Source organism: Panthera pardus, unplaced genomic scaffold, assembly GCF_024362965.1.
Source record: "Panthera pardus isolate Hobbes unplaced genomic scaffold, ASM2436296v1 HiC_scaffold_17, whole genome shotgun sequence".
NCBI lineage: Eukaryota > Metazoa > Chordata > Mammalia > Carnivora > Felidae > Panthera > Panthera pardus.
The window spans coordinates 1,926,726-1,954,555 of NW_026526732.1; the positions used below are offsets into that span (position 1 = coordinate 1,926,726).

A 27,830-nucleotide genomic window follows, 5' to 3' on the forward strand; every position below is an offset into this window, starting at 1 on the left:
TTCCACAACTGCACCCTGGAGAAACTCACCACCGATCCTGTTCTTCCGACAACAGAGAACCACATTCTGATCTCAGGACTACAGCAACTTCTCCAACAGAAAAAAGACACAACCGTCTGTTCCACGCCGCTTTCAACAGCAACCAACACAGCTGGTCTGTCGAGACCCGGATCAGCACAGTTCTGAGCTGGACGTTAGGACACCGTATGGCATTTATCAACACGGACTGGAGCCAGTGCCACATTCAGACTCTTACGTAACCAGTCAGCTCTCATTTTCGTTCACTTTGTACTTTATTAAACTTTAAAAAGAGCTAGAAAAATAAAGAGGGGATTGTTTGTATTTTACAAAATCCAAATTAAACAGGAAGCATCGTGCTGTCCCCCAGATGAGTAAGAAGGAGAACACTAAACTTCCCCAAAAGCAACGTTTGAAAAAAGTAAACTGCACACACATACTGTCCCAATCATCTGGATTTCATAAAACTGAACCACAATGTGGAAGGGGCGTCAGGGAGCTGAACATCAAAACATCGTCCAGGCTCACAGCAGCTAGCCACACGCTAATTAGGGAAAAAATCAAAAAAAGACTGGGCCAGATACAAAGACCACAACAGCTTACAGAGAAAACAAAATACACAGACACAAGGAAGAATTACTGGGGTAAAGCTAACCAGGGGGGGCCCACAGGCCCTCGTGTGCAGAACACAGAGCCGCAACGAGAGAACAAAATGACAGACGACAGCACTGGGTCAGATCTCTTCCGTGGCTCCTCTCGCTCGATGCTGGCCTGCCTTGCACTTAAGATACATTCCTGAAATCTCGAAAACAAATCTGCTGGACCGCTGTAATTTACGCAGACCTGTGCCATGTGTCAGCGGCACCGTGGCACTTCAGCAAAGCCTGTAAACTCAATGACTCGTGATTTCTGGTGCCGAGCCTTCCTTTCCAAGCGAAGACATTACAAAGAAGCTGGAGCAGGCAATCGGGCGCGCCTGGGATCCTCGAGGCTCCCGTCTCCTGGGACAAACAGGCGTCAAGGCCACATTCCCGCCTCCTACGGCGGCACGCTGGCCAGTCAACAGACCAGGCTCCCAGAGCTCCGTCCTCTAGAGCGTCTGCGAGCCGACGCCCACATCGCTCTCTGGCTCCGGGGGCGTCCCCTACGCCCACATGCGACCAGCTGCTACACGGTATGCTCGCTCGCCCAGCCTCACGGGCACCCCCGACCTCTCACCTACCACCTTCGGGGCCGAACACCTGGCTCTCTGCCCACACCCCCACCCCCAGCTCAATGGCTGAGGGCGAGCCACGGGGCGGCCAGGGCGTCTCCCTTTCACCCGCTAGAGCCGATGCATCAATCGCGGGGACAGCTGTCATTTAACAGGTCCTAGCACCTGTGACGCACTAGAGACACCATCCCTGTAACACTGACCGAGACCAAGTGCCTGACCCCGTCTAGTGAACGTCCCACTGCTCCCCACCAACACGTGCCCCGGGCTGGCCGGCCGCCGTCCCCACTGCCACCTCCCCTCTGGAAAACCAGTAACAGACTCCTTACTCCTAGCTGTTTCGGCTGCACCTCTGGGCCCCTGGAACCCGCGCTCTGTAGAGAGCTGTACCCCGTTCACGTTCCGCCTTTCTCCGAACCCCTTCCATGGCGACTTCTTTTCCCTGTGACAAGTCACACCACTCCATCAAGACCTCGGGGGCTTTGTAAGTGTCAGTGGGACACAGCCCCACTCCCCCACCGACCACCACCCCACGCCAGCTCTCCCGCCCTGACGGGACCTCCACGGCTGCGGCACAGGCCACGCGGCCCACACGGCGTAGCACCCCGCGGGGGGACGACTCTGCTCTGCAAGAAGCGGCCTCACCTCCCCTGCCCCGGGTCCACCTCGGAAGGCGTGCCCCCCTCACTGTGCCCCGGCCACACGGCCGCGCCTCCGCTCGCCGCCTCCCACCTGACCAGCACCTGCTCACCCTGGAGGCTGCAGCTCAGTAGGCGTTTCCTCGGGGAGGCCGTCCTCGACCTCTACTCTGCACTGGTGTTTAGACAGTCCGTAAGCACCCTTGGACCAACACCGGCCTCTGATGCCATCCGCTCATTTGTATTGTTTTGCCTCATCCCTCAAGTGATCGAGGGATCGCTGATACAGGCTCGGTGGGAGAAGAAAATAGAGCCAGGAGCACGCTCCTCTTTATTAAATCTATTTTATCATCTGATGCATAAACCACCTTAGCGTTAAATCTGGAATCCTTTCGAGAAACTATTACTTTTCTTCTAGTTCTGAATTTATACTTTCGCTGTGGAAAGTATTTAAAAAGACCAGAAACAAGAAGAGTGTTGAAATGCTGGGAATGCTGGAGAGAACGCCACCTTCCCAGTTTTGGAAAGGACCCCCCCACCCCCACCACCTGCTGAGTGAGGCGCTCTGCTTTCTGGCCCTGCTCCCAGAGGAGGGGACGCCTGTGGCTGCGGCAGGGGGAGAGGAAGGGGAAGAGAGTAGGTTTATTTCAGAAACCGGGTATCAGCCGGTCTGCTACAGATGCGGCCCCGGGCACGCTCTCCTTGCCGGCTGTGGGTGGTAAAAAGGTTGATCTTTGATTTCTACCTAGCTTCTGTGTTCTTCCTATTCCCCAAGAAGCCCCAATTCTAGAATCCTATGTCCCAATTAGAGACACTAACACTGGTATTTTCCATCTACAAATCTCTCTTTTTTAAACGTCTTAGTACAGAAAACACCAACAACAAAAACCTAGAGTTCTAAAGATGAAAACGTGAAAATTACACTCTGTTTTCACACAAGAGGCACTCGACATTCTCTCTTGGAATAAATGTTACCCTAACAACTAACTACCGCTTTCCTACGAAGCTTCTCCCAATATTGGCGAAAACAACAAAAGACCTCATCTTAAGCTTACTACTTACCTACCCCGAAGCTAAGTCCTGCATATTCCAAACTACGTGAGGCTAATGGGACTCAGTCACTGTGCTGCGCCGGTTTCTTACCACAAATGCTTTTGTAACGTCAAGGATTCCAGAGTCGTTTCTATTTTTACGGCAAAAGCACTCTGTACTGACTACGCGGAGGGAACAGCGTTTTGCCGTGCTTCCTCGCGTGAACGCGAACACACACAGAACGCACAGGCGCTCGGCAGAGGCGGCCAAGTGCAGGGGGCCGCCAAGAAGACACGAGTGCAGCTGTGTGGCCAGCAGCCACGACGGTGGGCGCGGGCCGGGTGCAAGCAGCCGTCAGCACTGGTCCCGGCTCGGCAGCTCCGCGCAGAGACCTCCTCACGGGGCCTCACCCGTGCCCCCACTGCCTCACTGCGGTTCAGTCCTTTCGCCGCCCCGGTCTATTAAAGGGCTCCTCCTGACGTTGAGAAGACCGTCCTCACTGCCTGCCGTCTGACCCCGAGCAGGAACCACTCCTTGGGGGAGAACCAGGGCGCCGGCACCCTCTCCCCGTCCCCTCACCCGCAGGTGCAGGTAAGCGACGAGAGGCGCGACTGGGGCTTCGATGTGTCTCCCTGTCCTAACCACGCAAGAACGGGGGCTGGGGGCCAGCCAGGGAGAGGGCCGGGGGCGCCCGAGGCGGGCCTCCCTGCATAGATGATGCCCGTCCTGTCCACGTGGCAGGGTGCCAGAGAGAGAGGATCAAAGCCGCTTACGTGTAAGACAGACTTAAATCTTCAGCAAACAGGTAGTTCTGCACTGAAAGATAATTTTTTAAGCCGGAAAAGATGGAGTCGCTGATAGATGGTAGCTCCTATCACCCCACAGATGACTGTTTCAAATCCCAAGAGGAATATTTGAAAGAGGATTTATACACACCCCAGAAAATATAAAGGTTAAAGTTTTCTGGTATATCTGATTGCTGCAAGGTAATTTTTTATCCTAACGCTTTTTTTCCCTCAAAATGGGCATCTGATTCGGTTGGGCGGCAAAGACAAAACAGTCCACCTCTAAGGGTGACCCCGTGTAAGCCGGTGCTTCGGAACCAGACCGCTGTGCCCCGCACAGCACCTTCCACGCACGCCCGGCGGGCGGGCGCTCGCCTCGGCCAGCTGACTGCCAGCTGGAATCCCCCCGTGGCCCCCCGTTCCCCTATCGGTCCTTACACCACAGCCCTGCGCGACACGGCATCCTGAGACGCCAGCTCCGCCACGTCCCTTTCATCCTTCTTTGGGGACAAGACACAGTGCGGAGACCTCGCTCGTCAATCAAGAATCTCGACTCCCCAACTCCCAAAGCACGGGGCTCTCCCTGGCAGTGCGGGGGCAGGTCCCCAGCCCCCAGGCCCGGTTTGCTCCATCCCTGCCTGTTCCCGGCGCGTCCCCTACTCCTCCCTTCCCGGTACTCACTATGCGGCGGGAAGGCTTCCCTCCTGATGCCCCACGCAGGCAGCCGCACCTGCCGGAACGACGCGCAGCCCGTGCCTCTCGCCCCACTCTGACCATGTGCGAGACCCATCTCCCATTTCAAACCCAGGAATCCCCCTCTTCCCACACCGGGGCTCTCTTGCCTGTCGCGGCGCGTCCCGTTTTGACTCAGTCTGCTCCTCGGGAGCACCGGCCGCCCCACGTCGAGGTCGCACGCCCTCCAGCCCCGGCTTAAACTGAGAGCAGGCCAGCCCTCGGTTAAAGGAGCCTGAGCACGGCGGTCCCGGCCGCAGAAACAGCCCAGAAACAGGACCGCACACGCACCCGGCCCACGGGCGGGGAACGACGCCCCCGCGTCCCGCCGTGGCCAACAGCTGATTCAAGGTCTCAGGAATGTGGTGTGCCAACTTGCACGGTGCCAACTCCGTCCTACCTTTGCCGCGACAATGCTGAGGCCCATTCCGTTTTGCTTTTTGAGAGTCACAGTGATTATTTCAGGTTCTTTCCGCAGAGGCTGAGCCTGAAGAATAAAAACAAAGGTGTGTCTTACGGCTGAAACGAAGCGTTTCTAGGCTCGCCACCTCCTGACCTACGCAGCGATCCTACGCACCGGGGCGCACGGGACAGAGGCAGGGGGCAGGGAGCGGGAAGAAGACCAGTCAAGGACTACAGACACTCCTCGTGCGTGAAGCCAGTACAGTAAGTGCCCGTACTCGTGTCAATACCTTGAAGATGAATTAGTCACACATGCTACTTAAACGTGTTTCGAGAGCCTAATTTCTCCAACAAAACTAAGCTTCCATCACTACCAGATTAGAAAAACCCAACCATAGACACAATACCAAGTTTTCACTTTATTACCTTGCAAAGTAAACTACGAGGTGTTTTTTAAAGAAGCAATTTAGACTCCTTTTACACCATCTATGGGGAGGTCAGCCAACAACCGCTGTCACCAAACGTCCCCGTCTCTCGGGAAGATACGGCTGTCATTTTATCTTAGCAAACACACAACACCCACACAATGCCGCGGCAGTGCCCACGGTGCTGGGTCACCACGTTGGGTAACAGACCCGAAGGAGCTAAGTCGCGGCTCGATGAGACACGCCAGTTCTTGAAATGATCCGTAACCGAAGGAGAACGAGGAATTACCCACCGCAGTTACGTCACACACAAGTCGCACCTCACACGGAGGATAAACAGAGCTGAAGAAGAAAATCACCAGCGCATACGCACTAAGGGAGAATTTAATCAATTAAATACACTAAGTACAAAGGCACACTGCCAACAAGTGGTAATTACATATGGCTTGCCAATTTAGGACCAAGGTCAGTGAGAGAATAGTTTAAGGAAAATAAACAATGGCTGATGTTACAATTTTTTTTTTAGATTAAGACCTGGAATCTCCCGAGGGGTCTTGGAACAAACCAGAAAGATGAGGAATCCCTGGTCTCATCTACCAAGGTACTTCTTCCCTGTAAAATTTGGGAGCTGTAACTGCTGTTGCGTGGGACTCGGCCACCAGCTAGCAGGTGGACGCGAGTATGAGAAGCACGTGCGTGGTGGCAGCAGTTAGGGCCCAGCTATTTGGCCTAACCGGGCGACTATCAACGAAGTCAGGCGCTGGAAACACGCACTCAAATCTGAAGTAGGCTACTATGCCATGATAAAAGTCCCTTTGAATTCAATACACAAAATACACAAAACACTATCTTACGTTAAGTATACCACCTTACGAAAATCTACGTTTTCTTGGAAATTATATATAAAATGGGCAAAACGTTTGGACTGACTACTGATTAATAACTGGGATAGTATAACGAAGTCCCGTGGCTGTTTTCACACGCAGAATCTCTAAACCTTCGCTCGGGCACACGGGGCCTACTCCATGCCTTCTGGGGACAGGCGGGCAGTGAATAAATGGCCACATCTCATCACAGGTAATGCACTCACGCCCTACCCACAGGAATCTTGACAAAGTATGGTTACGTTTGTTGTTCCTTTGAACCCTGAAGTGGTTTAAAAGATGAAAATGGCAATTATAGCAAAATATTTAAACCGAGCAACTCAACAAAAGTTCAAGGAGGAAAGATTTCATTTGCTTCTATTTTTTCTGCACTCGTATGTTAATGAAACACATGTCAGTACATGTCACGTTCTCAGGCACGGAAAAACATTCTTTGTGGTCTAAAACTCCTTGTAGGGAGCAAAGGAGAATCTTCCATAAAATGTATGAAGCTAACAAATACGGGGATTGACTACTCTTTCAAAAGATACAAAATGTTAAGTGATGGGATACAAACTTAATACAGGGTAGAACCAACTATAAGGAGAAAATATTTTTACCAAAGAAAAATATTCCCTAATAAAATTCATTAAGGCTATTGTATTAATATGTGTCTAAAAACACGTATTAACAGTAAGACTGATATAGCTGTGAGCAGAAATATTTTTTAATTTTAAAAGTATCATTTGTTTATGGAGAAAAGTGTATAAACATGGCATGGGAAAAATATACACAAATCATAGTTTCAGATTTTTAAATAAAATTGGTACTTAAAGGTGTTTTTTAGGGCCCCCTGACTGGCTCAGTCGGTGGAACGTGTAACTCTTGATCTTGGGGTTGTGAGTTCAAGCTCCACATTGAGTGTAGAGAGTACTTAAAAATAAAATCTTAAAAAACAAAATGATTAAAAAAATTTTTTTTTTTTTTTTTTATCACAGCAACACTCTCTACAATCAAGGAACGGGTTTGCATTCCATTTTCGAATCATAAGGAATACAGGTCGGTCTCTATCCCGCCCATCACCCTTCACGATACTTGCCAGCTCTGTGTTCTCACGCAGAAGATGGCTCTCATAATCTGCACCTTCAAAATAGATCGTCCAAGTACCTGGTGAACGTGCATGAGGAATTAACCTGCAAAACCCTAAGGAGAAAACAAGCAAATTATAAAACTGAAAAGTAAAGCATGTCAAAACAATCTTCGAGGGGCACCTGGGTGGCTCAGTTGGTTAAGTCCGACTTTAGCTCAGGTCATGATCTCGCGATCTGTAAGTTCGAGCCCCGCGTTGGGCTCTGTTCTCACAGCTCAGAGCCTGGAACCTGCTTCAGATTCTGTGTCTCCTCCCTCTCTCTCTGCCCCTCCCCTGCTCTCTCTCAAAAATAAACATTAAAAAAAAATTAAAGAAAAAACAAAAACAATCTTCAAGAAGGGAAGCAACATTAAGCATCAAATACTTAGTATCTAGTAACAGCGTTTACTTTTCTTACTCTATACCTTTATTCCCTCTCAAAACGGTCTTATCAGATAGTTAAAATCATTATTTTTTGGTCTAACGGATCAACATCAAGACGAAAAGTGAAACTGGTCTCCCCTCCCGCCCCCCCCCCCACCATTTATTTCCAAAGAACTTTTCCCCTCACTTCTTGGAGAAATGACTGAATTATGCTGTCCCTCCTTCCTTGCTGACCTGTGTGTGCTCCTGTGTGTGGGCGATGCCCTGCACAGCAGGACCAGGGACAATGCTAACGCAGGTGTTTGCCCGTAGTCAGGCGGTATGGTGATGGCCAGGGTGTCATGTGACCTGTGTGGTGGTTCTGCAGAAGGATGGGCCCCTACTCATTCATTACCCTTTGTCCCAATTTCCTTACTAGTTACCTAAAGCTCTTACAAATAAATCTTAGAATCATTTTGTAATGTTTTAAGGAGCATCTTTGGTATTCCCATCATGAACAAACGATATCTTTACAAAAGTAAGCCTTTCAATTTATGTCATTCTTCATTGAGATCTTATTCTGTGTTTCCCAGAAACTTCTTGACAAAGTCGTATCACGCAGGCCTTGCACAGTTCTTAAATTCTCTCCACGGCAGTCTCATTATTATTAGCAGTTAGCAGCTCTGAAGAGCACCCCCCCCCCCCCAAAACGTGTGCTCTTCAGCGGCCCTCCCGGCCCCAGGGTGCCCTGAGGACCCAGGACTGGGCAGAGTCCCAGTAGGTGCTGGCGGGCCCTCTCCCACACTAGGATTCCACCAGTAAGGAAAGTATGGCTCTCTGGGGCACTTAGGACATCTTTTTGCGGTAAAGGGAAAAGGAGACGTCACAATTACTTGGTTAAGATAAAGATATAAACGTATAGTCTTTTTTTGTTGTTAAATCACTGTTTCAATCCAGTTTCATTCAAATAAAACCTGCAACTTCTCTCTCTCCTGCTTTAGGGAATTGTAATACTCATGTAATCGATTAGCACACTTTTGAAATTCACAGTTTTCATCATTTTCTTATTTTTTCAAACATCAGGGTTCCACAACAAGGCTGGGTCATACGTCAAGCAGACAGTTTCTGCTGCCTCAGCTTAAGGAACGCATCTCAGGTCAGGTGTGAGTCCGAGCTGGTTTCACAGCCTTCTCTCACAGAACTGCAGGATACGACAAAACAAAAGGAATATACACGGAGAGGGCACAGTAGTTCTTTATTTGGCTTACAAAGAATTAAGCTTGAAGAATCAAAAACATTGATGTCATAAAAGAAAACACCCAGTTCTTTGTAAGTCTTTTAAAGGCATCTGTGTAATAGGCTGTGTTACCATCTAACACATACGAAATGATGTGGGGATGCCAAGACCATGATGAAATATCACCTATGTCCTGAAATCAATCATGCAAGGGAGCCTCAGGGGAAGGCACGAGGTGCACTTCACCATCAAGGCAAGACCGGAGTCTTCCCAGCTTGGCAAACCTCTCTAGGGCACGTACCCCAACACTGACAGCTGTGCACACACCACAAATTACACGTACACATCCGAAGAATGCTAGTAAATTAGTCTTCCCTCGTGCTCGTTCTCAAGGAATTAATGAGAAGCGGGGCTTGTTGAGCCCTGGGCGCCCAGCAGCCCGCCGCCAGGTGCTGAGGGGTACGGGAGCCTGACCCCGGACAGACGTATTCACGCGCTTCAAGTGCTCTCACAAGAACCCTAACCAAGAGAACACAGAAGCCCTTGTGGAAAAGTGGCTTCAGTGCAAGGAGGAGGCTGAGTTTTCTTGACAAAGGGTTGCCTGATGCGGATTTAAAGTAACGAGCAGCAGCAACAGGGAGCAAGGCACAGGGGCGTCCGCGGGGCCGTACGACGCGCGGTTCAACGCTGACAACGAGGTCGAGAACTAAGACCACGTGGAGGTGGCTTATCGCGCTTGGCCGCCGGCGTGCTTGATCCTGGAGGTGGCGGGGCCGAGCCGGGGGCAGGAGAGCCAGCAAGCCCAGCGCTGACGGGCCGGCCGGCCGCGGAGGGCCGCGGGGAGGAGGAGGTCTGGGAAGGCGCCCGTCATCACCTCCCCGGGTGTGTGAGGTGCTGAGGAAACACGGCTGATGGGTGTGGTGCCAGAGACCAGCTCAGCCCCAGTCTGCCGGGACGTGGGGTCCCCCTGACAGGAGCCGTGGCCCCGAGAGTCCCAATCTCGACCGCAGCTTTCTTAGACGCATGCTGCGGCCCGGACCCCCTCCTGCCCCCGCTCACACAGGCTCCGTGCCTGCCCCTTCATCCTTCCCACGAGGTTCCTTCAAGCGGCACGGGCCGCCTCGCCTCCGCCTCCCCGAGCCCCCGGTCACCATCCCTGGGGGGGAGGGGAGGCTCCAGCCACATTTGCTGGGGGACGTAGAAGCACGTAACCCTTCCGTTACAAGCAGCAGCCTTTGTGAAGTGAAAAAATTTTAAACCGTCAAGATCTTTAAAGACAGGAGAATCTATGGATTGCAGCAAGTGGAATATTCGGTGAGATTACAAATCACGCTACATTGATATACTGACGGACACAAAACCTTAACTTTGCTGTTAGTGTTTTTGTTTAAACGAACTCCTGAATTTCGAATCTATCTTTCTACTCATCTGAGCCCCGCGGTACAAAATAAGGCAGCAGACTGGGACTGCAACTTGGCCTAATTTAAAAGTTCACGCTTCAGGTCTAAGTGTGGCATTTTTATCCACACGCACCAACAATACGTAAAAAGGCCCAGGATCAAACCAGGGACGCCCGCTGCCCGGAGACGAGACAGGCTGGAGCCCGGCCAACAAGCACGTGGCAGGCCCCCGCAGGCACCGGGCACGGTGACGGCAGCGGCCACGCCGGAGGCTCACTCTGCCACTGAGCGCCTGCTCGGTCCTCACGACAATCCCACGAGGGGCACGCCATCCGTGTGTCCGTTTCACAGAGGGGAAGTCACAGGTGACGAGGCTGAGGTCACGCCTCAGACCGTCCGATTCCAGACCCGGTGCCGCCCCGACACGTCTGCCGCGTCACCCCCCCGGGGACGATTCCGTTCCAGGCCCACGAGAAACCAAGGGAGGAGCAACCAAAGGCCCTTCCCACCAGCCCAGCAGACGTGTGGCCGTGACACCGAGCGTGCACAGTAAGTGCCCTTGGCGGCTGCACGTTTCCGACCCCTTGTCGCCGTGGAGCGCTCCCTCCCGAGCCCCAGAACGCGGCCTTCTCGGAAAGCACGGGCAGGGTACACGATGCGGGGGACCGCACGCGAGGACGCGGCACGGCCTGCTCTCGCTTGGACCCGGGCCGCGGCGCAGACCGCAGGCGCAGCAAAGGCGACTCACCTCTCTGGCACAGAGGGTCCAGAAATTCTTGTAAACCGTTTGGAACGTTCCTGACGACGTCACAAGAATAGCCGTCTTCCGGCAGAAGAAAAGGCAGCTGCAGATCAGGGTCCTCTTGCAGCTGCACCTCCCGCCCATCGCTGCGCGCCAGCTCGTCGGCCGTGTTTTCGGCCACGGCCACGACGCTCTCTATCAGGTCCTGTGGGGGGAAGGGAGGCACGAGTTAAGAAGACACGCCACGGGTGCGGCGGGCTAACCGTTCAAAGAAGTTCTGTCGCTCGAGTGGCTACACGCTCCGGCAGGGCCGCGGAGGGAGGGTGAACGTATCGATTTGCACACCACCGGTTCGCAGAGCAATGGAACGTCGACGGGGCACACACTTTAACATGTGAACAGGAAATGTTTGTTCCCCTTTTCATGGGTAATCATTTTCTCCTTGCAATTTTTTCATATCCACTTGCTAACAGCCCAATTTTTTCAGAACGTTTAATGACAGGAAAGGCTCACACAAGGGTGAGTGTGAACAGGATAAAACCACACACTCGCAGCCGACAGAGGGAAGGTCCCAGCCCCTCACTAGGCAGCTCCGTGGACAAGTGCACCGGCTCATGGAGCAGAGGCCTCCCCGTAGAAGCCCCCCGCGCCCAGGATCAGCCTCCCGGGCCCGTGCCGCCACAGACGTGCCTGTCTTCTCTGGAACCCGGACAGGTGGTGGCGCACTGTATCCGCAGCCACTATGTCCCCTGTGAACGGGGTGGCTGCACCGCGCTCCCACGTGCCGTGTGTTGGCCGGCACCTGTGGGTTTCCCACCCTGGGCTACTCTGTTCGAGTCCTTCCTTGGCATCAACCCGGTCCCACAGGTGGGCACGTCCCCCCCAAGAACTGCCCCTCTCAGGAGGCCTGCGGCGAGCAGACGGGGTTCGGCTGTGACCACAGCACCTGCCGTCTTCCTCCCTCTGTCCTTTCAACGTCTTTCCAAGAACCTAATTCCCTGAATTAAATCCCTCCCTACTCTAAATGCTTGTGGAGTTTCTATTTTGTTTTTTTTTTAACATTTATTTTATTTATTTTGAAAGCAAGAGCGAGTGGGGCAGGGGCAGAGAGGGAGAGGGAGAGAGAGAATCCCAAGCAGGCTCCACACTGTCAGTGCAGAGCCCAACACAGGGCTGGAACCCACCAACCGTGAGATCACGACCTGAGCCGAAATCCAGAGGAACACTTAACCGGCTGAGCCAGCCAGGAGCCCCTAGTTTCTACTTCTTGTACTAAACCCTAACAGCTACACCAACAAAAATGATCTTATGAGATGATTAAGCATATTAGCTTATTTGTTAAAGAAAAAAGATAACTATTAAAAGCCCCCTAACTGGAATTTCCCTACGCAAACGTGTGTCGTGCCATGTGGCTAACGGCGCCTCACTCACCGTGGGGATAAAGGGCTCATCGGGCGCACAGTGGTAATTCTGTAGCAAGGCCTGCAGCTGCAGTGAATTTAACTTAAAGCAGGTGCTGTTGATATTTGGGGTGTCCTCAGGAGCATATTTATCCATGGTGAGCAAAGTGGTCGCCTGGTTGGAAGAGTAACAGGAGATACGATTCAGGAATAGTTCACAACCGTTCCCCTGTATGTAATGCTTAAAACGGTAAGAACTTGCTAATTTCATTTTGAAACGCAGAATCTTTTTAAGTAAACACACTTCTATTGACATTGAACTGAGCTGAAAAACATGGTCTAGTAAGGGTTTAGATAGCCTCATAATTTTACTGAAACATATATACGTTTATATTTTACTAAAATACAGAAGCGTAAATGACGTTCAATTCTTTATGTTCACAAAACTTTTAAAAAATTCTGAGAAGCTTAAAAGTTTACGTAACTAGTCCGATGACCAATTACTGGGGTCTGAATGAAGTTTCCCTGTAATGACCTTTCCCACAAGCAGCTCCCGCCACGCGAGGAAGGTAGCAGCCTCCTTTGGTACTAAATTACTTTAAAAGAGATTCAGAAATTGAGAAAAAATACAGAGTTATACTCTGTGATGATAAAAGTCTTGGGTTTGAGGTTGTGGATCCTCGTTCCCTCGATTGTGGAGCTGTGGTTTCCGGTCGTTGGCCGTGCAAGGGCTCCTGGAGAACGAGTCGGGCCCGCACTGTCACGTGCGCCTTGGTCCTCCTCCTCGTGCTCCTGTCCTTTGGGAGGTGGGGACTGCCAAGTGCTACGCTCAGACCCTTCTCTTTACCTTCCGTACGTCTACTATGGGTTTTTGCTTTGTGCTCTCCCGGCTCCACGTGATGAAGAGCAAATTATTACCCAGTCTTTGGCTGGAATCCACCTTTCAGGAAGGACTTTTATGAAATACACCTACTGGTCTCAGTAAAAAGAACCTCTGAACGACACCTATGCTACTGGTTACAACCTGTTATGGGCTGAACTGTAGCCCCTAAAGTTCATACGCTGCAGTCCTCACCCCGTTACGTCAGAATGGGGCCTTACTTGGAGATGGGGTCATGGTGGAAGGAAGTGAGGGCGGCAGGTCTAACGCGACTGGTGTCCTTACAAACAGTGCACATCTGAGACACACACGCACAGAGGGAAAACACCCTGAAGATGAAGGCAGAGAACCACCTTGCCGACACCTTGGTCTTGGACTTCTGGCCTCAACAACCGTGAGACCGTGTCTGTGGTCTAAGCACCGAGCTTGGGGTATCCTGTTACAGCGACCCAGACACACCAGCACAGCACGTGAAAAACCCCAACGGGGGCTACGGAGGCCGTGCCGAACCCAAGTTCTCACCCCGCACCGAATGAGACACACTCGTAACGACGTCCATGAACCTGCGCGAGGAGACTCGGTTCAGCCCACCTGCACTATCCGGCTCAGGTGACAGTCGGCCGCCAGCTCTAATCCCTGCTTCTCTGCCCAGGCTTCCACGTGCCCCAGCTGCTGGCGGATGATCGCCCCCCAATAGTGAGAGCACAGTCCCGACTCGGGGTCGGTCACCAATCTGTTGAAGAGCCACATGTTGATGAAGTGGAAGAGCTGAGAGAAAAGCTGGATGGTCAGAGCAGCATTGACCCTGCAGCGCCTCAGCAGCGCCATCGCTCCCGTGAGCGTGTGCAAGACGTCATCTGTGCAGAGATACGGGATGAAAAGACGAGTCTGTGAATCAACGGTGCACTTGAGAAGACAGCGATTACGGTAATAATACCAATTTAGTCATGTTGAAGATACCAATCTATTCAAACAGGAAGGAGTCACACCCACACAGGTGTTAACTACACTTAAGTTCACCCTAAGAGACTTTTTGAAAAACAGTCACATATAACACCCCGTGCTCATGCCAACAAGTGCCCTCCTCGATGCCCATCACCCATCTAGTCCATCCCGCCCACCCACCTCCACTCCAGCAACCCTCAGTCTGTTCTCTGTGTTTAAGAGTCTAATTTGTCTCCTTCTCTGGTTGTATCTTATTTTGCCTTCCCTTCCCCTATGTTCATCTGTTGTGTTTCTTAAATTCCACTAGGGAAATCATATTTGTCTTTCACTGACTTATTCTGCGTAGCATAATACACTCTAGTTCCATCCACGTTGTTGCAAGTAGCAAGACATCATTCTTTCTCATCACTGAGTAATATTCCATTGTATACAGATACATCATTTTTTTTTATTATTTTTTTTAACGTTTATTTATTTTTGAGACAGAGAGACAGAGCATGAACTGGGGGGGGGGGGTGGTCAGAGAGAGGGAGACACAGAATCTGAAACAGGCTCCAGGCTTTGAGCTGTCAGCAGAGCCCGATGCGGGGCTCGAACTCACGGACCGTGAGATCATGACCTGAGCCAAAGTCGGCCGCTTAACCGACTGAGCCACCCAGGTGCCCCGAGATACCACATCATCTTTACCCATTCCTCAGTTGATGGAAATTTAGGCTCTTTCCATACTTTGGTTATTGTTGATAGCACTGCTATAAACATTGGGATGCATGGGCCCCTTCGAATCAGCGTTTTTGTGTCCTTTGGATAAATACCTAGTAGTACAATTGCTGGGTTATAGGGTAGTTCTATTTTTAATTTTTCGAGGAAGCTCCACACTGTTTTCCAGAGTGCCACACCAGTGTGCATTCCCACCAACAGTGCAAAAGGGTTCCACTTTCTCCACATCCTTGCCAGCATCTGTTGTTGCCTGAGTTGTTAATATTAGCCATTCTGACAGGCGTGAGGTGGTATCTCACTGTGGTTTTGGTTTGTATTTCCCTGATGATGAGTGAGGTTGAACATGTTTTCATATGTCTGTTAGCCACCTGGAGGTCTTCTTTGGAAAAGTGTCTGTTCATGTCTTTTGCCCATTTCTTTACTGATTAGTTTTGGGGGGGGGGGCGCGGTGTTAAGTTCTTCACAGATTTTTGATAATAACCTTTTATCCAATATGTCATTTACAAATATGTTCTCCTATTCTGTAGGCTACCTTTTAGTTTTGTTGATTGTTTCCTTTGTGGTGCAGAAGCTTTTTCTCTTGATGACGTCCCTATAGTTCACTTTTGCTTTTGTTTCCCATGTCTCTGGAGACATGTCAAGTAAGTTGCCTGCAGGCGAGATCAAAGAGGTTGTTGCCTGTTTTCTCCTCTAGGATTCTGATGGTTTCTGGGCTTAATTTTAGGTCTTTCACCCATTTTGAGCTTTTGTGTATGGTGCAAGACAGTGGTCCCGGTTCATTCTTGCGCAGGTTGCTGTCCAGTTTTCCCAATACCATTTGCTGAAGAAAGTCTTTTTTTCCACTGAATATTCTTTATTGCTTTAAGATTATCTGGCCATATGTTTGTGGGTCCATTTCTAGATTCTCTATTCTGTTCCATTGAACTGTGTGTCTGTTTTTGTGCCAGTACCATATTGTCTTGATGATTAAAGCTTTGTAATACAGGTTGAAGTCCGGAACCGTGATGCCTATAGCTTTGGTTTTGACTATTCGGGGTCTTTTCTGGTTTCATACAAATTTTATAATTGTTTGTTCTAGCTCTGTGAAGAATGCTGTTGTTATTTTGATAGGGATTGCACTGAACATATAGATTGCTTTGGGTAGTATCAACATTTTAACAACGTTTGTTCTTCCAATCCATGAGCATGGAGTGTTTTTCCATTTGTGTCCTTGATTTCTTTTATAAGCTCTCTGTAGTTTTCAGTGCATAGATCTTTTACCTCTTTGGTTAAGTTTATTCTTAGGTATTTTATGGGTTTTGATACAATTGTAAATGGGATCAATTCCTTGATTCTCTTTCTGCTGCTTCCTCATTGCTGTATAGAAATGCAACAGGTTTCTGTATGCTGATATTACACACTGCAACTTTGCTGAATTCATGTATCAGTTCCAGCAGTTTTTTGGTGGAGTCTTTGGGTTTTTCACAGAGTATCAGGTCTTCTGCAAAGAGTTTTATTTCTTCCTTGCCAATTTGAACCTTTTCTTTTTGTTGTCTGATTGCTGAGGCAAGGACTTCCAACACTGTGCTGAATAATAGTGGTGGGAGTGGACATTGTTGTTGTGCTCCTGACCTTAGGGGGAAAACTCTGTTTTTGCCCCATGAGGATATTAGCTGTGGGTCTTCCATATGAGACCTTTATGATCTTGAGGTGTGTTCCTTCTATCCCTTTGATAGTTTTTTTATCAAGAAAGAATGCTGTATTTTGTCAAATGCTTTCTCTGTATCTATTAAGAGGATCCTGTGGTTCTTCTCCTTTATTAATGTGATGTATCACATTGATTGATTTGTGGATATTAAACCAGCCTTGCAGCCCAGGAATAAATCCCACTTGCTCATGGTGAATAATTCTTTTTATGTGTTGTTGGATTTGGTTTGCTAGTATCTTGTATGAGAATTTTTGCATCTGTGTTCATGAGGGAAATTGGTCTGTAGTTCTTTTTAGTGGGGTCTCTGTCTGCTCTTGGAATCAAGGCAATGCTGGACTCATAGAATGAGTTTGGAGGTTTTCCTTCTGTTTCTGTTTTTTGGAATAGTTTCAAAAGAATAGGTGTTAAGTCTTCTTTAAATGTTAGAATTACCCTGGAAAACCACCTGGCCCTGGACTGTTGTTTGTTGGGAGTTTTGATTACTGATTCTATTTCTTTAATGGTCATGGATCTGCTCAAACTTTCTATTTCTTCCTGTTTCAGTTTTGGTAGTGTATATGTTTCTAGGAACTTGTCCATTTCTTCCAGATTGCCCAATTTGTTGGCATACAATTGCTCACAATGTTCTCTTATCATTGTGTTTTTGTGGTGTAGGTTGTGATCTCTCCTCTTTCATTCATGATTTTATTTATTTGCATCCTTTACTTTTCTGATAAATCTGGATACAGTTTATCAATTTTGTTACTTCTTTCAAAGAATCAGCTCCTGGTTTCATTGATCTGTTCTACTGTTCTGATTTCAAGATAGCTGATTTTTGCTCTAATCTTTATTTTGCTTCTTCGGCTGGTTTTAGGCTTTGCCATTCTTTTTCCAGCTCTTTTAAGTGTAAGGTTAGGTTGTGTATTTGAGACATTTCTTCCTTCTTTAGGAAGGCCTGGATTGCTATATATTTCCCTCTTATGACAGCCTTCGCTGTTGAGTTTTCATTTTCATTGGCTTCCATCACTTTTTAATTTCCACTTTAATTTCTTGGTTAACCCATTCATTCTTTAGTAGGAGATTCTTTAATCTCCCAAGTATTTGTGGTCTTTCCAATTTTTTTCTTGTGGTTGATTTCTAGTTTCATAGTGTTGTGGTGTGAAAACATTCAAGGTATGATCTCAATCTTTTGGTACTTATTGAGGGCTGATTTGTGACCAGTATGTGATCTATTCTGGAGAATGTTCCATGTGTACTCAAGAATGTGTAGAATGAAATGCTGCTTTAGGATGATGTGTTCTGAATAGATCTGTTAAGTCCATCTGGTCAAATCATTCAAAGCCATCATTTCCTTGTTGATTTTCTGCTTAATCTGTCCATTGCTGTAAGTGGGGTGCTGAAGTCCCCTATTATTATGGTATTATTGTCAATGAATTTATGTTCATGATTCATTGATATATATATTTGGGTGCTTCCAAGTTGGGCGCATATTTACAATTGTTAGATCTTCTTGGTAGATACACTCTTTAGTTATAATGCCCTTGTTCATCTCGTTACAATCTTTGTTGTAAAATCTAGTTTGTCTGATATAAAACTTACTTTCAAATCTGCAAGTGCCGTAAGGTCTAAAATAAGTCTTGTAGGCAGCATACAGATAGGCCTTTTCTTATCCTTTCTGATATCCTAGGTCTTTTGGAGTATTTAGTCCATTTACATTTAGAGTGATTGAAAGATATGAATTTAGTGCCATGTATTTAGTGCCGTGAATTTAGGGCCATGTAGTGCCGCCTGTAGAGCTAGGTGTTTCTGGTGATGTTCTCTGGTCCTTTCTAGTCTTTGTTGCTTTTGGTCTTTTGTCTTTTCTCCAAATAGTCCCCCTTAATATTTCCTGCAGGGCTGGACAGTGGTCACAAACTCCTTTAGTTTTTGTCTAGAAAACTCTTTCTCCTATTCTGAATGACAGCCTTGATGGATATAAAACTCTTGGCTGCGTATTTTTCAGATTCAGCACGTTGAATATATCCTGCCACTCCTTTCTGGCTTGCCAAGTATCTGTGGACAGATCTGCTGTGAACTTGATTTGTCTTCCCCTGTAGGTTAAGGACCTTTTTTTTCCCCTTGCTGCTTTCATAATTCTTTCCTTGTCTGTGTATATTGTGAATTTGACTATGATCTACCTTGGTGACGGTTTGTTTGTGGTGAACCTAATGGGAGTTCTCTGTGCTTACTGGATCTTGATGTCTATATCCTTCCCCAGGTAAGGGAAGTTTACAGCTATAATTTGCTCACATAGACCTTCTGACCTTTTTTCTGTCTCTTCATCTTCTGAGACCTCTAGGATTATTCGAATGTTATTCCTTTTGAATAAGCTGTTAAGTTCTCTAAGTCTTGTATCGTCATCTTTTACATTTCCCTTTTTTTCATCATTTTCCATAATTTTTGTTCTTTTCCACAATTTCATCTTCTACCTCACTGATTCGCTGCTCTGCTTCGTCTATCCTTGCCATTGTGGCATCCATTCAAGATTGCATCTTGGTTACAGCATTTTTAATTTCAGCCTGACGAGATTTTAGTTTTTTTTATCTGAGAAAGGGATTCTCTGGTGTCTTCTATGTTGTTTTTCAACCGCAGTTAGTATTCTTATAATCGTGGTTTTAAATTCTAGTTCAGACATCTTATATCTATGTTGATTAAGTCCCCGGCTGTCATTTCTTCCTGTTCTTTCATTTGGGGTGAATTCTTCCATCTTTGTCATTTTGCAAGAAGAAAAAAATTAACTATAAAAGAAAAATTCAAAACAAAACAAAAAATCAAATAAAGCAAGCTATATCCTAAGTGTGTTTCAGTCTGCTTATTGAAAGAAGCTTTATGGAAGAGAGAAAAAAGAGACAGGAAAGAAAAAAAAAAAGTTTAAAAAAGTCAGGAAATTAAAAGAAATTTTAAAATCGTAAAAGAAAATAAAAATAGATTGAAAAAATTTTAAAAATAAAAAAGAATTTGCTCTTTCTGTACCTAAGAGGACAAAAAGAATGAGGGAAAAAAAAAGATTTAAACAAAAACAGAAGCAAAGAAAACAAATAAGTGAGCCAGCAAACAATGAAAACCAAGTGAAGTTACATCCAGTTTCCCCTAGAACTGAAACTGTGAAGCCCTCTATGATCTGTACACTAAGCAGATGGAGGGACTTGTGCTGGTCTTCTGGGGGATGTGCTTGGTTGGTACGTGTGATGGCTCCATTCTCCACTAGACGCCACTGCTTAGCTTAGCTTCTGGGGTGGATCAGGAGGGGTGGAAATGGCTTCACCCAGCTCCTAGTCTCTGGTGCAGGAATCTCGCACTCTCACCAACCTGCAATCAAGTACGCCTCCTTTGTCTCAGGTCAGGCCTCGGTCCACTTCCTGCCTCTACCCTGTCAGTGTCCAAGCCGTCCCTTCCAAAGTTTCATCAGGCAGCACCTCCCTCCAGAGTTTCATCTCAGATGGGATTGTGTTTCAAAACTCCATACTTCACCAAAATCTACAAAGAGCTCACCAAACTCCACACCCGAAAAACAAATAACCAAGTGAAGAAATGGGCAGAAAACATGAATAGACACTTCTCTAAAGAAGACATCCAGATGGCCAACAGGCACATGAAAAGATGCTCAACGTTGCTCCTCATCAGGGAAATACAAATCAAAACCACACTCAGGCATCACTTCACGCCAGTCAGAGTGGCCAAAATGAACAAATCAGGAGACTATAGATGCTGCAGAGGATGTGGAGAAACGGGAACCCTCTTGCACTGTTGGTGGGAATGCAAACTGGTGCAGCCACTCTGGAAAACAGTGTGGAGGTTCCTCAAAAAATTAAAAATAGACCTACCCTATGACCCAGCAGTAGCACTGCTAGGAATTTACCCAAGGGATACAGGAGTGCTGATGCATAGGGGCACTTGTACCCCAATGTTTATAGCAGCACTCTCAACAATAGCCAAATTATGGAAAGAGCCTAAATGTCCATCAACTGATGAATGGATAAAGAAATTGTGGTTTATATACACAATGGAGTACTACGCGGCAATGAGAAAGAATGAAATATGGTCCTTTGTAGCAACGTGGACGGAACTGAAGAGTGTTATGCTAAGTGAAATAAGCCATACAGAGACAGACAGATACCATATGTTTTCACTCTTATGTGGATCCTGAGAAACTTAACAGAAACCCATGGGGAGGGGAAGGAAAAAAAAAAAAAAGGTTAGAGTGGGAGATAGCCAAAGCATAAGAGACTCTCAAACTGAGAACAAACTGAGGGTTGATGTGGGGGAGGGGGGGGAGGGAGGGGAGGGTGGGTGATGGGTAGTGAGGAGGGCACCTTTTGGGATGAGCACTGGGTGTTGTATGGAAACCAATTTGACAATAAATTTCATGTATTGAAAAAAAAAAAAAGAAAGAAAGAAAAAGCAAAACTCCATACTTCAGAGACCCCTGTGGCTTGGACCCATGTCAACTCTCTGGGGGAGGGTCTTGCTGAGCAATGGCAGGGTAACGGCTTGCCCCCGAAAATGTCCACGCAATCACTGAGCAGCAGCAGCTCTCAGATTATAGCAAATCACAACACACAGCTGGTGTCAGGTGTTGCCACACTCTGGCCTCTTTAGGTCTCAATACCAGCAAACATGGCTGCTCTCTGGGGTCCACTGGGACCTATGGGAAGAGGTCCTATGGCCTCTACCAGATGCACAGTGAGAGCTAGTCTTAAGTCAAACAGATGGTAGTTACAACTTCTTAAAGAATGCCAAATCAAATAGGTCATCTCATTTATTTTTAAGATACCTTCCTCTTGTGTATATTAAGATACCTTCCTCTTGTGTATATTAAGTATTAAAATAAAGTTAAACAAGAAGGAGAGAAGAAGGAAGCAGAGGCAGGGAGAAGGAGGGATAGAGGAAGAAGGGAGAAAACAATATTCTAACCTATTTTTGGTCTTTGTAGACTGTTCTCTTCAGGGTCATCCAGAAAAGCCGGCATGTAGTTATTCAGTTCTGACTGAAGACAATGAACCAGATATCTGAAAATATGTGAACAATTTTAATAACCTCAGCAGGATGCACTGCCATTGTCAGACAGGGCATCACAGACGAAACAGTTTACACGTTCCGTAACATTTTCCATTTAAAATATAGTTTTACTCTCAGGATTCTTGAAACATAGCTCAATAACTTCATTTTACTAAATCAACACATCTGGCATGTATTTATGCTTCTTGATATTCATCTCCAGTTAGGGTAAATAAAAACCTTTAAAAACTCTCTACGGAACAGTGTAATCTCCAAGAACGTGTTCCTTACTTAAACGCCATTTGAACCAAGTGTGCTAAAACATCTTGGGCGTCCAATGTGATTCGACTAAGATCTCGGTCCTGCTTAATGAAGTTGAGAAGCTCAGATGCGTTGGCCATCCAGAAAGCAAGCGCCCCTGCGATATTCTTCTGTTTCTGTAGATAGAACACATTCCTATAAGCAACCCCAAGACAAAAAAAAAAAAAAAAAAAAAAGAATGAAAATAAAAAGGAATGCTCTTGAAAAGCTGCTGAAGATAGACCAGTACCTTCCCGTTTTCACCAAGGTATTTACCACAGATACCAGATATTTGCAAAAGAATTTGGATACATATATAGCAATGGAATTGCAACCTCTTCTTGGGATACATGGATCCGATTAGCTACAATTTACAGAATCAGTGCAAAAACAGAGATACCAAATCATACAACACCCAATTGGAGATCGTGCTTTATCTGGTAATCTGTGAAGTACGCACGCATCTATCCATGGTTACCCACAGCCACCCTGATACTCGCAGTCGCTGGCTGAGATGCCGAGCAACTCAGTATCAAGTACTGATCTATCACATCATCTCCCGACCACATGTGCAGGCCAGGCAACTTCAGATGAGATCCAAAGAATAGGAACCAAGGATAAACGAGAGAGAGGAGAAACAGAACTTTTGTCATTTCATATCCACACTGAGTGCATTAAGCAGAAATTATGAAATGCTGATAAAGGTTGCACAGTCAGAAAAGGATTTAGTACTGCATGTTTCAGTTGCTGAATGAGTGTTATGAACCGCCCAGTCCGCTTGCTGGAGTGTTGTGTTTTGACATGGAAGCAGCGCGAGAAACTCAGCTAAGCCGACACAGCCAGGACCAGTTCCCAGCAGCGCATCCTACCTGATCAACCTGGTCTACTTCCTGGAGAGAAACAGACGAGGGGAAATCAAGCAGAACGAGAGAAAGAAACTTGTAAACAATCATGATAGTTTAAAAAAATCAAAACACTAATATGAAGGCACGACATGAAGGTACGACATTTAGTTATGTTATTCCCAAATTACACATTCATTCACGGTTCGGAAGCATCTCTGGAAGTACGTGACATAAAGGATTAGTTTTATGTTCTTAGAGTGGCGCAGCGAGTGAGCGACCTCCAGTTTATACAGGGAAGGTGTTACGATATACACACGAACACACTGATCTCCTTAAAAGATTTAGAACACAAAGGACTTAACGTCTTTTAACGATATCGTGTGTCTGACTAGCTAAAGGTACACGAGAAGAGGGTCTATCCCCTGGATTAATAGGATGAAAGAGACAGAGAAGACCAACAGTAAAAAACAAAACAAACAAAAAAACTAAGAATTAAAAAATGTATAAAAAACATAACCATACGAAAATGGAACAAAGTCGTTCCTGAAAGTAGGTTTTTACGAATTAAAGCATTTACTATAGTTCTTTCCCAAAATTTTAGGAGTTCTCTAATCACAGATTAACCCTAAATCTGAAGTTTAAAAGACCTGTGTTGATAATGATGATCTCACTGACTAGTTCAAATTCAACAAGACGAAGTCTATCAAAAGTAGTCTGATGACAGGAGTTTCCCCAATTTGAAATAGGCTTCAGAAATGCAAACATGACGGAAGACAATGGCTTTGAACCAAAAGGAAATCCATGTTTGTTTATAAATTACTAAGAGAGAAACACAAAATGGTATCCAAATAAAATGACAACACTTTTTATCTACTTCCTCACTTGGTAAAAGAATCATAAGCCCATTACATTCATATGCTAACCACTCAAACCTAATAGAAACATTTCTTGAAAAGTTGTGGCCTTTGACAACAATTCTCAAGGAATTAACAGATTAGTTAGCTCAAGCTATCCTCACAGGAGAAAAACAACCCAACTGTCTAATCACATTGCTTAATGATACATAATTAGAGTTTTATATTTTATAGCTGAATAATAGCACTGATCAGGGGTCTGGGAAAACTTTTTAAAAAATCTGTAAATTTACTTCTAAGGACTTTAAATCTTCAAATTGTGATCTGGCAAACTGCTATGCCAATTTGATCCACCACAGGTGAGGACGACTTAAAAAGAAACAAACCATTCTACAGAGAAAACACCCTTACTTCTTCAAACTTCCAAAACAGTCTTATGAAGGAATCTGAACAGGACTTTCATCATAACTGAGAAATGTCATGTCCATCACGCCTACCCAAGTGCTATCGAAAAACCCAGAGAGTTCCCACCAGCATCATACGCTCCTTATAAAAAGGGCAAATGCCTCTGTAGAGCCCTTACACGATTGTGGGCGGGGGAGGTTTATGAGGGAAGCAGCTGAATGGGCGGACAGGAATCGGGGTGGTTGACAGAGAAGTTCTGGAATCAGAAGGGGCGGCCGCACAACACTGAACGACCTAAATTCTACTGAATTAGTCGCTTTAAAATGGGCAGTTTTACCTTCACGTGAAATTCATCTCAACAAAGTATTTTTTAAGTCTAAGAAAACCCACAAGCGTCAGTACTTTCTCACAACTATTGCACTTTTAAGGATTGTTACCATATGCTCGTCACGTTACCACGTAGTTTACTTTCCCTTATTCTAACACTTGTAGAAAAAAATAGACGTTTACGTTCCTTTTCAACTTTTCAAGCTCTACAATTTTCGGTGCTACTTCTAATAGCTTTCGTTTCAGAAAAGCCTCTCAAAGTCGAACACGTAAGCACACGGAGACATGGCAGAACTGGCTTCGCCGACACATGCGAACAAGAAGCACGCGCACTGAAGCAGCGGGGCCCGGCGTGCTGGCGCTTACCTGAATCACCCCCTCCATCATGCTCACCATCTTGTTGACTATGGCAATCACTTTGTGAGTACGCTCTGTAGGACTGACATCGGGTCTGTACTGGCTCGACAATACATACCGACATGCCATATATAATACATATGTAGGTGACAACTTAAAATGGACTGTAGAGCTATTAGTATAATTTATAATGGCAGATAAAAATGAATCTTCAGCTGTGAAAAGATTTCAAAAAAGAAGAAAAAGAAAAAAAAGAACAAAAAAAAAACCCATGAAAATCAGATGGAGAAAAATGGAACAAGAAATAATTCACTAACAATGGAATCTGAAATTACTCACAACTTTCCCTGAATTCAATGCTTGCAGGCAGTATGAGTTCAGGCCCAAGAGCATCCTGAGTTCTGAAAAAAGAAAGAGGCCGCCTCTTAACATCAGATCACATGGCTACTGACAGTCAACCTATGCGTGTTTCTGCAACTATTTTCAAAATCTCTACACAGTTCGTACACATAATAAAGAGCCCGATGACTTGTTTTCACATGGAAACCATTCAAACATGCAGATGAGCGTACTGGGAGCGATCCTATCCCTACACCTCACAGAGGTCGGTTCCTTGCAGTATCTGCTTCCACCGAGAGAACAGACCCGACCACGATTCTCTATTATGCATGAAGACTGCGCACAGCGGGGCGACCAGGCTGCCGCGCACCTGCCACGGCAACGGCTCGAGTAACAATGCAAAGACGCTGCTGGGAGACACAAAGGAAAACTAAACCACAGTGAGCTTGAAACTGAGCTCTTACAAAGGAGAACAAGTTGCTAAGAGCCAGACGTTGCCCTTCTCTTCTGATAAAGGTTACCCAAGACGATTCCTACGGACCCCTTCGGTCGCTCAGTATTAGCATGTCTCAAGCTCACAGTGAAGCACACCTTTAAAAAAAAAAAAAAAAAAAAGGCCTCCTACTCACATTTTTTTTTAAAGTCACATAAATTCCACTTTTCATCATCTAGCCTGACACTACAAACACAAGGAATTGCCAAGATATAGAAACCAAGAGCAACTAGAATTTGTAACCCTTGTAAGAATTAGCACTAATGTTTATGTGTTTCCAGGCATCCTGATCAAAGTGATTCAAAGGTTAGGTACATTTCTGTTTCTCTAAGAGTTCTTCAAATAGTGGGTCACTCTGTCCCCACGGGTAGGATCAAAGGTTCACGGTCCTGTGAAAGTCTCCTTTCAGTATGAATATATGCATATGGAGGTTATGTGTCCACCAGCACACGATGTAAAATTTGATTCTGTGTCGCATATTGGTCAAACAACGTCTGAAAGCCATTAATAAGCACGGAATTTCTACAATGTGTAAGACGAATAGTTACCAATCCGATTGAGATCTCCTCACTGCTGCAGTTACACTGTTCTCCACGGCGTTCAGTTTAGTTGTTCTTTCGCGCAGACACGGGATTCGAATCTCAAGCAATTTAATTATTACTCTAAGTTAGTCTGCTACTAACTACATTTTGTGTAGAACACAGGTAAGTCCCGCTGCCCTAACGAGCTGGCAAGTGATCGGGTTCCTTAAGAGTTTAAACCTTTATCATTTTAGCTCAGCTTTAACAGAGATGATCAGGGTAAATCTTCTGAAAATCTGTCCTCGACTAGATGAAGGAAACTGACAGTAAAAGCGATGAACCGTGTTGCGTCTTTCCACAAACTTGACTGAAGGGTAAAGAGTGAGGCTATGAGGACTTAGACCGGGAGGGAGACAACTATTGAAGTAAATACGGATCAAACAACAGGGAGGTCAATATTCACATGAAGCGTCACATTTGCTGAAGCGGAGCATCAACATCGCCGTTGATATTTAAGAACCTGTGAGGGACTGAAAGGACATTTTCAGCAGCAACCGCTCACGCATTTACCCTGGACGTAACAACTTCTTCAAAAATGAAGAGAAGAGGGAAAGAATGTGTGGTGGCTGCAGGTCTCCACGACCACAGACGCAAGTGGCTCCTTCCCGCAGGCCCGTGCTCCCCTCCCGCCCCTGCGCACTGAGGCCTCGACCGGGAGAAAATCCAACGCCATTACCCCGGACTATCAGACTCACTAGAAGGAAAAACAAGATTCTTTTCAACAAATTATGTGCTTCAAAACTTCTCATCTAGTCTGTGATCTGGGATTTGGATTTAACTCGACAATGCAGGTATAAAAAAGCTCTTCAGACAGAATTTGTATGCTCAACTATGTTAACAAGTCTGTTAACTGCCACACATACAGACAGCTAAAACTGCAGAGATCTTTCAGTTCATTAGTCAAACAATAAACTGGGTGAACCTCACTTGTCTGTTTCATCCATTTGAGAAATCTGGTAAAAATAAGGAATATAAAATCTCACTGAAAAAGTAAACGTGTCAGTGGTAATTTAAAGAACTCCATTATTCAAAAAGATTTTTTCCTTGACTAAAACTAGTGTTTTTAAACATATTTATTAAAGTAACTTCGGTTTTTATGAACAGACCAATGAAGTGTTGCTTATGCCCACATTGGAGATGGAAATACAAAGACTGGAAGCAGAAGAATCATGTTTCCGTCACGCTGTAGCACCAACCAAATAATACGTATTTATAGGTCAAATAAAACCTTTAGTGAAATCTTTGCTGGCAGGATAAGATAAATTCTAACACGCAACTGGCCATCATCTGACTCCTCTGACACCGTATTAATATAGTTTACAGTGCTAAACATCTTATTCTAGAATACGCCACCAGAAACAAGCACACAGAAAGTAGACTTATTACTACATCTAAAAACATTCACAATCAACAAAATTCTCGTAACGAAAAGCCCACAATAAAAACAAGGTAAAAACCTGAGATTTCCACAGGAACCTAGAAATCGCATTACTGTGATGAGTGGTATTAAAGTCTTATAACACACAGCGCCCTCTACTGGAAGGCAGAAGATTAAAGAACCAAATCAGCTGCCTGTCACCAAATTGGTAAGTGACCTTGGGCCAGACATGGGCCTCAGGTATCGGATCTGAAAGAGAAGAGTTAGAGCGGCTTCATGAAAACTTTGAACGGATTTTTGGTGGGCGCCTCGGTCCCCCTGCTGACA

At 46.2% G+C, this 27,830-nt stretch overlaps 1 protein-coding gene across 1 annotated transcript in view; it reads right to left on the reverse strand.

Annotated features, from left to right (window-relative positions):
* The window catches only part of AFDN (afadin, adherens junction formation factor), a 138,606-nt gene that overhangs the window by 33,907 nt on the left and 76,869 nt on the right, over positions 1-27,830 (reverse strand). The window contains 10 exon segments of the mRNA XM_053904283.1: positions 4,819-4,905; positions 7,208-7,311; positions 10,986-11,184; positions 12,411-12,554; positions 13,851-14,116; positions 21,541-21,635; positions 21,916-22,061; positions 22,794-22,814; positions 24,722-24,927; positions 25,052-25,113. Coding sequence (XP_053760258.1) covers positions 4,819-4,905; positions 7,208-7,311; positions 10,986-11,184; positions 12,411-12,554; positions 13,851-14,116; positions 21,541-21,635; positions 21,916-22,061; positions 22,794-22,814; positions 24,722-24,927; positions 25,052-25,113 — 1,330 coding nt within the window.